At 41.2% G+C, this 13,474-nt stretch overlaps 1 protein-coding gene across 1 annotated transcript in view; it reads right to left on the bottom strand.

Annotated features, from left to right (window-relative positions):
* med27 (mediator complex subunit 27) overlaps positions 1–13,474 on the bottom strand; it is an 89,760-nt gene that overhangs the window by 17,215 nt on the left and 59,071 nt on the right. The window contains exon 4 of the mRNA XM_064950607.1: positions 12,656–12,749. Coding sequence (XP_064806679.1) covers positions 12,656–12,749 — 94 coding nt within the window. The remainder of the gene's footprint in view (positions 1–12,655; positions 12,750–13,474) is intronic.

Raw genomic sequence — 13,474 nt, 5'->3', positions numbered from 1 at the left:
CAGTTAATAATTTGGTCTGAAGAAAAAGTCAATTAAATCCAACAATGCTGCTGTGTGACACAAGGGGGAGTGAATTGCTGACAGTGAATCTGTTTCTTCTTTGAACTGGTTAAAAAAACAGGAGGGATCACTGATTTATTTCATCACCAAAACAGGACTTATTTGCCCACCTGGCTGCCAGTCAGTCTGCTACCTGATCCTGCTTGTTGAGGGTTTGGTGAGGCTGGCTATATCTTTTGATGACGGCCATGTTTGTTGTCTCCCTGTCCTGACCTCAGCCCTGGAGGGTCTCTCCTCCTCAGAATTAAGCCAGTCAGAGGATATCAGGTCAATATTCCACACATGGAGCGCTGCCTGCCCGCCCAGCTCCCCTTGACCCAGGTGTTCACACCTTGATGTGGGATTTTTATTATTTAGATCGATACCCCAACAAGGTCACTTTAAAATTAAATGAATGAGCCCCATGTACAGCACACCCCTGCTCCTCTCAAATGTTTAAAAAGAAGCAACAACAAACAACTAGGATCATCAAACATAACTATCAAGATGCAGGATTCATACCCCTGAGTCAATACAGGTTAGAATCAGCTTTGGTAGCAATTACAGCTGTGAGTATTTCTGGGTAAGTCTAAAGAGATTTGCACCTCGATTGTTGGTCATTACTAGACTTTTTCAAATCTTGCCATAGATTTTCAAGCCAATTTAAGTCAAAACTTTAACTAGGCCACTCAGGACCATTCAATGGCATCTTGGTAAGCAGCTCCAGCATATATTTCGGCTTGTGTTTTACATTATTGTCCTGCTGAAAGGTGAATTTGTCTCCCAGTGTCTGTTGGAAAGCAGACTGAATCAGGTTTCCCTTTAAGATTGTGCATGTGCTTAGCTCTATTCCGTTTCTTTTCATCCTAAAAAAACTCCCTAGTCCTTGCTGATGACAAGCATTCCCATAACATGATGCAGCCACCACCATTCTTGAAAATATGAAGTGGTACTCAGTGATGTGTTGTGTTGGTTTTGCCCAAATCATAATACTTTGTATTCAAAGTAGCCACATTCTTTGCAGTTTTACTTTAGTGTCTTATTTCAAACAATATGCATGTTTTGGAACATCGTTCAAAAAGTACTCGCACCCAAAAGCATGAAAAGGAATTACCCAAGGAGGCCGCAATGGAAAAAATATATATAATTAATTGAATCCATGCTCAAAATATTTAAAAAAGTGAAAATGCAAGGTGCTAAACAAAATTAAATAGGAACGGAGCACACGTTTTGGCCTTATGCCTATGACAGTGCTGTACAAAGAAATGTTTCGCCTACTTCATATCTATTGCTTATGATATTATATAGCCCAGACTGTTGTCTCCTTCCAGTTATGTGACATTTGAATGGTCAATTTTTGATACTCTTCTATATATCCCTTGTTAATAATATGCATTGACTTCCGATTCGCCAGTCTCTAATCAACTATCTGCCTGCGCCTGTTACGCACAGCAGGTGTGTCTTAAGTACTTGTGTTGTTAATTTGTTCCTACAGCACAGATAAAGACATAAGGCCGAAACATATGCTCTGTTCCCTTTTCATTTTATTCAGCACCTTGCACTTTCACTTTATGTATTCTTTCGAGCATGGATTTAATTAATTACATTATTTTTTACATCATCTCGGACTCCTTGGGTTATTCCTTTTCATGGTTTTGAGTGCGAGTACTTTTTGAACTCTACAAATATTTTCTCCTCCACGTACCGGCCGCCTTTCATTCTAACCTAAGTGCAAACCCTCGTACTGGCTATCTAAATACTATTATAGACCATGCAACTTATGGGACTTGTTAAGCACATTTTTACTCCTGAAGTTATTTAGGCTTGTCATAAAGGGGTTGAATAATTATTGACGCAAGACATTTCAGCTTTTAATTATTTATTAATGGGATAGGGGGCAGCATTTTCACTTTTGGATGAATAGCGTGCCCAGAGTGGACTGCCTCCTTCTCTGCTGTCCCAGATGCTAATATATGCATATTATTAGCATTGGATAGAAAACACTCTGAAGTTTCTAAAACTGTTTGAATGTGGTCTGAGTATAACAGAACTCCTATGGCAGGCAAAAACCTGAGAAAAATCCATCCAGGAAGAGGGACATCTGAGTTTTGTAGTTTTTCAAAGATTGGCCTACCGAGTACAAATTGAGATAGAGATGAGGTTGCACTTCCTAGGGCTTCCACTAGATGTCAACCGTCTTTTGAAACTTGAATGAGGATTCTACTATAAAGGAGGGGCTCATGAGACCTCTGAGTCAGTGGTCTGGCAGAGAGCCTTGGCCTCATGATGCGCGGTACCGACAGAGTTACCTCGCATTCCAGTGCTTTTTCTGAAGAAAAAGGAATTCTCCGGTTGGAACATTATTCATGTTTTATGTTAAAACATCCTAATGACTGATTCCATACATCGTTTGACATGTTTCTAAACGACCGTAATGGAACTTTGAGTTTTTGTCTGGATGAAATGCTCGTGCCTCATGAAGATGGATTACTGGGCTGAACACGCTAATAACAAGTGGCTATTTAGACATAAATGATGGAACAAATCAGTAATTTATTGTCGAACTCGGATTCCTGGGAGTGCCTTCTGATGAAGATCCTCAAAGGTTAGGGGATTGTTATGGTGTTGTTTCTAACTTTGTTGATTCCAAAATGGTGGCTATTCCTCTGGCTGTTTTGGGCTCTGAGCTCCGTTCTCAGATTATGCTTTCCGCAAAGTTTTTTTGAAATCTGACACAGCAGTTGCATTAAGGAGAAGTCTATCTTTAATTCTGTAAATAACACTAGTATCTTTTATCAATATTTATTATTAGTATTTCTGTTTTGGAATCAAAACATTACTGCACGTAAGGCGCCAATGTAAACTGAGATTTTTGGATATAAATATGCACATTATCGAACAAAACATACATCTATTGTGTAACATGATGTCCTATGAGTGTCATTTGATGAAGATCATCAAAGGTTAGTGATTAATTTTAGCTATATTTCTGCTTTTTGTGACTCCTATCTTTGGCTGGAATTTTTTTCCGACTTGGCGGTGATCTAACATAATCATATGTTGTGCTTTAGCTATAAAGCATTTTTTAAATCGGACACGATGGGTAGATTAACAAGATGTTTATCTTTCATTTGCTGTATTGGACTTGTTAATGTGTGAAAGTTACATATTCCCCCAAAATATTTTTGAATTTCACACGTTGCCTTTTCAGAGGAATGTTGTCGAGGTGTTCCCTGCGCGAGAAAGGTTAATTTGTAAAGATAAACTTGAGTCCACTTTAACACTATGGGGTACTGAGTGTTAGGGCTGACCACATTTAGTCAATTGGTCGATTGTTTTGTTGATGGTCGACCAACAGCCTAAGGTTTTTTTTAGTTGAGAAGTGGCAAATTTATTTAAAGGAATTATGGCACTCGAGACACCTGTCTGATTCACGCCTGTCAGTGGACTAATCCATTGGGAGGCTGAGGGGAGGGCACACCAGTATCACCAGTAGTACATTTACTGTTGTTTCCCATAATTTCTAATCTACAATGTTTGTTTTGTTAAGGTAATTATGTTAATGCATTCAATATATTAATGTTACAGTTTTAAAGTTGTCATTGTAGGAGTGGACACGTTTGCAGAGCGCACAACCTAGACTACACTTGTCAGAAAAACGTGTAATTTCTTTCCTATTCCATTTACGAATTGTCAATTTATTAATTGTCTTCTGTTCGAGCGCTCCTGTCAATCTTGAGTAAGGACACGCACATATAGAAGTAGTACTAGTCTACCTGGACCCGGTGCAAATGTAGCCCTATAAAATGTGCCCATTTGGGTATCTGATACTATTTCTGATTGTCTTAACTCATCATCATTGTGGAGCTTCTCAAAGTAATTTTTCTTTACCTCAAACAGCAAGTAAACAAAGTCTGTTTTTACATCCATTGAGAATGACAATAGTTCCTCAATGTAATCTTTACAGCTCTCTCGCTTTCGATTACTACAGCATGAAAGTGGAAAAAATGTCAAGCTCTGATCTGGTGGAAACTTCATAAAATAGGCCTACCTTCTTATCCCTTGCGTAAACAGGCTACAGCAGTGTCTTTCTGTTTGGAGCTCACTGGCACAGGAAACAGAGGGCCCAGAATATTTTATACAACGTTGTAGGTTTGCTAGCACAAGCTTCACACCAGACCAAGTTAATACAATGTTTCAAGTTTCTTGCAGATTGGCCACGCATAGCCAATGTGATGATTAGGATATTTTAAAATCAGGATATTTTATACTTGCGGGCTGTAATGTTTTTATTTGTTGGCTTTATGTAGGCGATTGTTAAATATTGGCAATGGCAACAGAAGTTACTTTTAGATTTGTATGATTTCCATCACGAAAAAAGACTGCAGTATAATTGCATTATAACTAGAGTTAAAGTGCAGCATAACTGCAGTATGCTGCAAATACTGCGCCTAAAATAACTGGCACGCAGGTCAGTAGAAATGGTACGATAACTTGGCACACCAAATGGAAAACGTTGCCAACTGATGGTGTAGCCCATTACTCGCACCTTCTGGAGCTTAACGGCAGAATCTGTGAAGGCCAGCAGCAGCAAGCAAGGGGAAGAGGGTAGGGAACAGGATTTTTTCTTCTGGTTAGGCTATATTGATCTCTGGCTCCCCCTCTTTAGTAATTTGTGTCTTCATTTGTCGTCGCAGTGTTTAAAGCATCAAACAAGCTCAGTAGCCTACATGTAGTTGACTGTATTGTAAAATGTCGACCAATCGATTGGGCGATGGAACAGACAATTCTCTGTCGACTAACATTTTTTGATGTTGTCGGGGACAGCCATATTGTGTGTAGGCGAGTGTCAGAAAATCTAAATTTAAACAATTTCTAATTCAGGCTGTAACACAACAAAATGTGGAAAAGGTACTTTCTGAAGGTACTGTAACTAAGATGTTCGGTGTAATATTTCTCAAGTAAAAAATGTCCATAAAAATGAGTCGTCTATCGTTGAATGACAACACTATTGTAGAATCCCTACTGTTGACCAATTATTGACGAAGGGGCGTAGTCTTGCCTCTAGAACAGCCAACAAAAATCCCTCGCCCAAGACCAAACCGAACAAAAATGTCAAAATGTCATCATAATATATGCATGAAATGTTTGGAACAGTTTCAGATGGGAAGCCTGTGGACGCCTGTAGACTGCCACGGGAGGGGAGTACACGCTCTGAGCCTTTCCTCTGACCTCAATCAACCGCCCCAATTAACGCTGCATTCTCTCTCGCTGCTGACGCCGTTTACAAACACAGAACGTGAGAGTGAGGAAGAGAGCGCGAGAGACAGGGAGAGAGGGTGGATGAATGAGCGAGAGAGAGAGAGAAGAAGGGGTGAGAGAAGGGGAAAACGAAAGAAAGGGAGGATGGGGAGAGAGGAGAGAAAGAGAGAACGGGAGAGAGCGAGTAACACAGCACAAGCAGGGCCTTTCATTTTCTATTACAGGTTACCAGACGAAACCCATGGTGGCCTGATAGACTTTGTTCCTCTATGCTATTGATTTCCCTTAGCAGAACACACGCTTGCCAGTTGTCAGTCATGTTCTACACTAAATTCCTTCAAGGACATGCCACCCCAAAAGGCAAGAACTTCAGTTTTGTAAATCGTTAATTCGTACATTCTGGGCTTTTCGAAAGCTAACCTCTCTTTAAAAATCTTCTGACAATGAAGTACATTATATTCTGATGGGGTGACTCAAAAATGATTGTCCATCCCTTAAACCCCACTTTAAGAGATGGACAGATGATTAACTTTAACAGTGGCCAAACACACACGCCGTGATTGTTACTAAACTAACAGTCCATTAACAAATCCATGTGCAAGAAACCAACATTTGAGTTGCTTGTATTTAAATGACTGTGTTCTTTCGAGCTCTGCTGTGACAGTGACGGTGGTGGTGAGGTAATGAGGTCTGGGTGTACTATGGAGGACAGGGCTGGGAGTAGAACTGTATCTGGCTGAGCTGCTAGCCTGCCAACTGGGCCATCTGTGAGCCAGTGAACCCCTGTTGGTGGGGATGGCACATGATTTATGTATACATTAGATGACTGACAGGGGGCGCTGTTTTAAAGCAACCGAGACTCCATCTTGGCACTTCCACATAATTGTACAACAAATTATGGAAGCTTTTGAAATGCATTGTCGAGAATGTCTAGAATTGTTTTTGCGATGATCATTACAGACAATGCATACTTTTAAATTATCTTGCGCTAAACATTAAAAAGAATACATACAAAGATGTTCCTTAAAGTATACTTTTTTTAATCTTCTAATGTTACTTTCCCCACTACAACAAAAACCTCTTACATTTTGTGCTTTAATAATTTCATTGAATTCCTACTGAGGAATGCCAATATGGCTGACCGGTGGCAGCATATTGGTAATCCAGGGTTTACAGGGGGGGCAAGAAAGGATTTAGTCAGCCACCAATTGTGCAAGTTTTCCCACTTAAAAAGATGAGAGGCTTGTAATTTTCATCATAGGTACACTTCAACTATGACAGACAAAATGAGGGAAAAAAATCCAGAAAATCACATTGTAGGATTTTTAATGAATTTATTTGCAAATTATGGTGGAAAATAAGTATTTGGTCAATAACAAAAGTTTCTCAATACTTTGTTATATACCCTTTGTTGGCAATGACAGAGGTCAAACGTTTTCTGTAAGTCTTCACAAGGTTTTCACACACTGTTGCTGGTATTTTGGCCCATTCCTCCATGCAGATCTCCTCTAGAGCAGTGATGTTTTGGGGCTGTTGCTGGGCAACACGGACTTTCAACTCCCTCCAAAGATTTTCTACGGGGTTGAGATCTGGAGACTGGCTAGGCCACTCCCGGACCTTGAAATGCTTCTTACGAAGCCACTCCTTCGTTGCCCGGGCGGTGTGTTTGGGATCATTGTCATGCTGAAAGACCCAGCCACGTTTCATCTTCAATGCCCTTGCTGATGGAAGGAGGTTTTCACTCAATCTCACAATACATGGCCCCATTCATTCTTTCCTTTACGCGGATCAGTCGTCCTGGTCCCTTTGCAGAAAAACAGCCCCAAAGCATGATGTTTCCACCCCCATGCTTCACAGTAGGTATGGTGTTCTTTGGATGCAACTCGGCATTGAGTTTTTACCAAAAAGTTCTATTTTGGTTTCATCTGACCATATGTCATTCTCCCAATCTTCTTCTGGATCATCCAAATGCTCTCCAGCAAACTTCAGACGGGCCTGGACATGTACTGGCTTAAGCAGGGGGACACGTCTGGCACTGCAGGATTTGAGTCCCTGGCGGCGTAGTGTGTTGTTGATAGTAGGCCTTGTTACTTTGGTCCCAGCTCTCTGCAGGTCATTCACTAGGTCCCCCCGTGTGGGTCTGAGATTTTTGCTCACCGTTCTTGTGATCATTTTGACCCCACGGGGTGAGATCTTGCGTGGAGCCCCAGATCGAGGGAGATTATCAGTGGTCTTGTATGTCTTCCATTTCCTAATAATTGCTCCCACAGTTGATTTCTTCAAACCAAGCTGCTTACTTATTGTAGATTCAGTCTTCCCAGCCTGGTGCAGGTCTACAATTTTGTTTCTGGTGTCCTTTGACAGCTCTTTGGTCTTGGCCATAGTGGAGTTTGGAGTGTGACTGTTTGAGGTTGTGGACAGGTGTTTTCTATATTGATAACAAGTTCAAACAGGTGCCATTAATACAGGTAACAAGTGGAGGACAGAAGGTCTCTTAAAGAAGTTACAGGTCTGTGAGAGCCAGAAATCTTGCTTGTTTGTAGGTGACCAAATACTTATTTTCCACCATAATTTGCAAATAAATTCATTAAAAATCCTACAATGTGATTTTCTGGATTTTTCCCCCTCATTTTGTCTGTCAGAGTTGAAGTGTACCGATGATGAAAATTACAGGCCTCTCTCATATTTTTAAGTGTGAGAACTTGCACAATTGGTGGCTGACTAAATAATTTTGTGCCCGACTGTATATACATAATTTGGATGGCGTATTTGTAATCTTCCTGTCTATTTCTCTCCCGTCAGCCACTCTCTTTCTGCTTCTCTTACCCTCTCTATCCTCTTAATTTCTGTCTTCACACACCAAATGGATTAGAGTTGGACACAGTACTGGCGCATGAAGGGATCTTAGCATCATTGAGCAAAGACACAGACAAATGGTTGAAGCCACTGGTCAGCTAGATACAACGCTATACTGAACAAAAATATAACCGCAACATGCAACAACTTCAAAGATTTTACTGTTACTGTTCATATAAGGAAATCAGTCAATTTAAATAAATACATTAGGCCCTAATCTATGGATTTCACATGACTGAGAATACAGGTATGCATCTGTTGGCCACAAAAACCTTTAAAGAAATGTAGGGGCCAGTCAGTTTCTGGTGTGATCACCATTAGCCTCATGCAGCGTGACATCTCCACTGCGTCGTTGACCAGGCTGTTGATTGTGGCCTGTGGAATGTTGTCCCATTCCTCTTCAATGGCTGTGAGTGGTTTCTGGAAGTTGGTGGGAACTGGAACGCGCTGTCGTACACGTCAATCCAGAGCATCCCAAACATGCTCAACGGCATATCTGGTGAGTATGCAGGCCATGGAAGAACTGGGACAGTTTCAGATTCCAGGAATTGTGTACAGATCCTGGAGACATTGGGCTGCGCATTATCATGCTGAAACATCTACTCGCCCAGACGACACCATGTCTGCCATCTGCCCGGTACAGCTGAAACCAGGATTCATCAGTGAAGAGCACACTTCTCCAGCATGCCAGTGGCCAGTGAAGGTGAGCATTTTCCCACTGAAGATGGTTACAACGCCGAACTGCAGTCAGGTCAAGACCCTGGTGAGGGGACAACGGTCAAGCAGATGAGCTTCCCTGAGACGGTTTGACAGTTTGTGCAGAAATTATTTGGTTGGGCAAACCCACAGTTGCATGGTCTTAGACGATTCGGCAGGTGAAGAAGCCGGATGTGGAGGTCCTGGGCTGGCGTGGTTACACTTGGTCTGCGATTGTGAGGCCGGTTGGACGTACTGCCAAATTCTCTAAACGACGTTGGAGGCAGCTTATAGTAGAAACATGAACATTAAATTATCTGGCAACAGCTTGCGGACATTCCTGCAGTTAGCATGCCAATTGCACACTCCTATAAAATGTGAGAAATCTGTGGCGTTGTGTAACAAAACTGCACATTTTAGCGTGACCTTTTATTGTCCCCAGCACAAGGTGCACCTGTGTGCTGATCATGCTGTTTACTAAGCTTCTTGATATGCCACACCTGTCAGGTGGATGGATTATCTTGGCAAAGGAGAAATGCTCACTGACATGGATGTAAACTAACTTGTGCACAACATTTGAGCAAAATAAGCTGTTGTGCATATGGGACATGTCTGGGATATTTAATTTCAGCTCATGAAACATGGCACCAACTCTTTAAATGTTGTGTTTATATTTTTGTTCAGTGTATTTCACAGTAAACAAATTGACAGACTTTCAGCATGCTTATAGGGAAGGGCACTAAACATGTACAGCACTTACACAAATGACTGATGATTCGCAAAAAGAAATGGATAATAAGAAAATTGTGGGAGCTGTCTTGTTACACGTCAGTGTAGCTTTTGATATTATCGATCAAAATGTGCTTCTGGAAAAAAGTACTTTATGTGTTATGGTTAAACATTCCCTGCTATATCGTGGATGGAGAGTTACCTGTCCAACAGAACACAGAAGGGGTTCTTTAATGGAATCCTCTCCAACATAATCCAGGTAGAGTCATGCATTACCCAGGCCAGCTGTCTAGGCCCCTTACTTTTTTAAATGTTTACTTATGACCTGCCACTGGCACTGAGTAAAGCCTGTGTGTCTATGTATGCTGATGACTTAACACTATACACATCAACCACAATAAGTAAAATCGCTGCAACACTTAACAAATCAAATCGTATTGTTGCATGCACTGAAAACAACAGGTGTAGACTTTCCAATGAAATAGTAACAATAAAAAAATAAGGCTATATACAAGGAGCACCAGTACCGAGTCAATGTGCAGTGGTACGCGGTAGTTGACGTAATTGAAGTAACACAGTATGTACATGTTGGTAGGGGTAAAAGTGACTAGGCAATCAGGATATATTATAAACAGAGTAGCAGCAGCATATATAAAGTGTGTCTGAGTATGTATGTGCATGGCGTCAATATGCATCTGCGTGTGTGTATGTTGGAGTGTCAGTGTAGTATGTGAGTGTGTGGGTAGAGTCTAGTTCAGGGATGGGCAATCTTTTTCACTCGAGGGCCACATCAGGATTTTGAAATTCAATAGAGGGCCGCATTTTTGGGGGACTAGTTATTTGTTAAAATCAATTTGTGGGGGCCTTCCCGAGTGGTGCAGCGGTCTAAGACACTGCATTGCAGTGCTTGATGTGTCACTACAGACCCGGATTCATTCCCAGACTCTCGCACAGCTGGCCGTGGCTGGGAGACCCATGAGGCGACGCACAATTGGCATCGTCCGGGTTAGGAGAGGGTTTGGCCGGCCCGAGATCTTCTTGTCCCATCGCGTAAATGTGCTACAAACAGGATAAATCTTTTGGAATATGTTTATTCTGCACAGGCTCCCTTCTTTTCAGTCGGTCAATTAGGTTAGTCTTGTAGAATAACTACAATTTTGTTGATCCATCCTCAGTTCTCCTATCGCAGCCATTAAACCCTGTAAATATTTTAAAGTCGTCATTGGCCTCACTGAGAAATCCCTGAGCATTTTCCTTCCTCTCCAGCAAATGAGTTAGAAAGGACGCTTGTATCTTTGTAGTGACTGGGTGGACTGATACACCATCCAAAGAGTCATTAATAACTTCATCATGCTCAAAGGGATATTCAAGGTCTTCTTTGTTTACATGTTTTAATCTCTATCAAAAGGTGCCCTTCTTTGCGAGGCATTGGAAAACCTCCATGGTCTTTGTGGTTGAATCTGTGTTTGAAATTCACTGCTCAACTGAGGGACCTTACAGATAATTGTGTGTGTGTGGGGTACAAAGTTGAGGTAATGATTCAAAAATTATGTTAAACACTATTATTGCACAGAGAGTGAGTCCTTGCAACTTATTAAGCACATTTTTACTCTTGAATTTATTTAGGCTTGCCATAAATGGGGTTGAATACTTATTGACATTTCGGCTTGTCATTTTTTCTTCATTTCTGAAGGCACTGTAACTAATGCAAGAAAAAGAAGAAGCTACACCTCATAAGGAAAACAGTGCAGACTGAAGACACGCTAACACACGCACTCTACACACACTTACATTGTATTATGGATTTTGTATTGTAGATATGTTGTGGTAGAGTAGTGTGTAATAATGTGTTGTATTGTAGATATGTTGTGGTAGAGTAGTGTGTAATAATGTGTTGTATTGTAGATATGTTGTGGTAGTGTGTTATAATGTGTTGTATTATAGATATGTTGTGGTAGAGTAGTGTGTAATAATGTGTTGTATTGTAGAGATGCTGTGGTTGAGTAGTGTGTAATAATGTGTTGTATTGTAGAGATGCTGTGGTTGAGTAGTGTGTAATAATGTGTTGTATTGTAGAGATGCTGTGGTTGAGTAGTGTGTAATAATGTGTTGTATTGTAGAGATGCTGTGGTTGAGTAGTGTGTAATAATGTGTTGTATTGTAGATATGTTGTGGTAGAGTAGTGTGTAATAATGTGTTGTGTGATGTACGGTTTCATTTTGTATGCAATTGCATTAATCTTGTTTGGACCCCAGGAAGAGTAGCCTTGGCAACAGCTAATGGGGATCTGTAATAAAATACAAAAATACTTAAAGGGAAGGCCAAAGTGCTGAGTGCTGACGACCTGGCGGTCATGATGAAAATAGCAAGACTGACCAGAGTGCTATTTCTCTCATCACTAAGTCAGAGGCACTGACTTTGTAGGGTCCTTTTTGTGGTAAGAGATGGTAAAGAACAGTAGCTGTGCCGTTCAGCAGTATGTATGCTGCTGTCGAGCAGAGCTCCAGTACACATCCCAGGGAACCATGTTAATAATTACAGGTACTATTAATATTTAACAGCGCAACTCTTTGAATGCTTAAGCACTTCATATAAATAAAACTCAGAGCAAAAGCAGAGCTGGGGAGAACCTAGTGTTGGTTGAAGGACTGAAGATGTTTCTCTATAATCTACCTCTTGCATGAACAGTCAGATGTGCAGTACCCTGTCAACTGCACATGACAATCATTAGTCAAGGAACTTAACCAGTGTCCCTCTATCATGGATATCTTGTCACAGAACATACACACCATAATAGCTCCTTGGTTCTGTATTTTTGGACAGCAGTCATGGACAGGAAGCTGCACTCATCCTGGTATCCGATGAAGGAAAAAACTGAGGACAAGGTGCATAGCTTGCATGTTCTATTGTGGATATTGCTGACACCATGCAAATATCATCTTGGTCAGCATTTTTACATATTTATATTGGGAGTGGCCTTCCAAACTTGAATAATTGGTCAGATGTTGAATGTGTGAGAAGCAGTTTTGGACCAGAGGAGTGTTGTATTCCCAGTGGTGAGGAGGAATCTTACCAGAAGTACTGCTGACGTCCCGTTGGGTCGGAAGAGTTCAATCGACATGTCTGGAAACATCCTGCCGATCCTTGATATCACGTCGTCCACATACCTGGAGGATGACAGAGTACATTTTTACCCTTTGAAAAAAATAGCAAATGTTTCAAACTACAAAACAGTGCCTTTGGAAAGTATTCAGACACCCTTGACCTTTTCTACATTTTGTTAGGTTACAGTCTTATTGTAAAATTGATTAAATAAAACAATATATTCAGCAATCTACACACGATACCCCATAATGACAAAGTGAAAACAGGTTTTTATACATTTTTGCAAAAGTATAAAAAATAAACAGAAATACCTTATTTATATGAGACTCGAAATTGAGCTCAGGTGCATCCTGTTTCCATTGATCATCCATGAGGTGTTTCTATAACTTGGAGTCCCCCTTTGGTAAATTCAATTGATTGGACATAACTTGGAAAGGCACACACCTGTCTACATAAGGTCCCACAGTTGACAGTGCATGTCAGAGCAAACCAAGCCATGAGGAAGGAATTGTCCGTAGAGCTCCGAGACAGGATTCTGTCACAGTGGATTTTTTCATTCTAAAATGGAAGAAGTTTGGAACCACCAAGACTCTTCCTAGAGCTGGCCACCCGACCAAACTGGGCCATCCAGGGAGAAGGGCCTCGGTCAGGGAGATGACCAAGAACCCGATGGTCACTCTGACAGAGCTCAAGAGTTCATCTATGGAAATGGGAGAACATTCCAGAAGGACAACCATCTCTGCAGCCCTCCACCATTAGGCCTTTATGGTAGAGTGGCCCGACCGAA

Source organism: Oncorhynchus masou, chromosome 1, assembly GCF_036934945.1.
Source record: "Oncorhynchus masou masou isolate Uvic2021 chromosome 1, UVic_Omas_1.1, whole genome shotgun sequence".
In the NCBI taxonomy this organism is placed as follows: Eukaryota; Metazoa; Chordata; class Actinopteri; order Salmoniformes; family Salmonidae; genus Oncorhynchus; species Oncorhynchus masou.
Note: the sequence above shows the minus strand (reverse complement) of the source record. Positions and strands in the feature narration are given on the sequence as shown.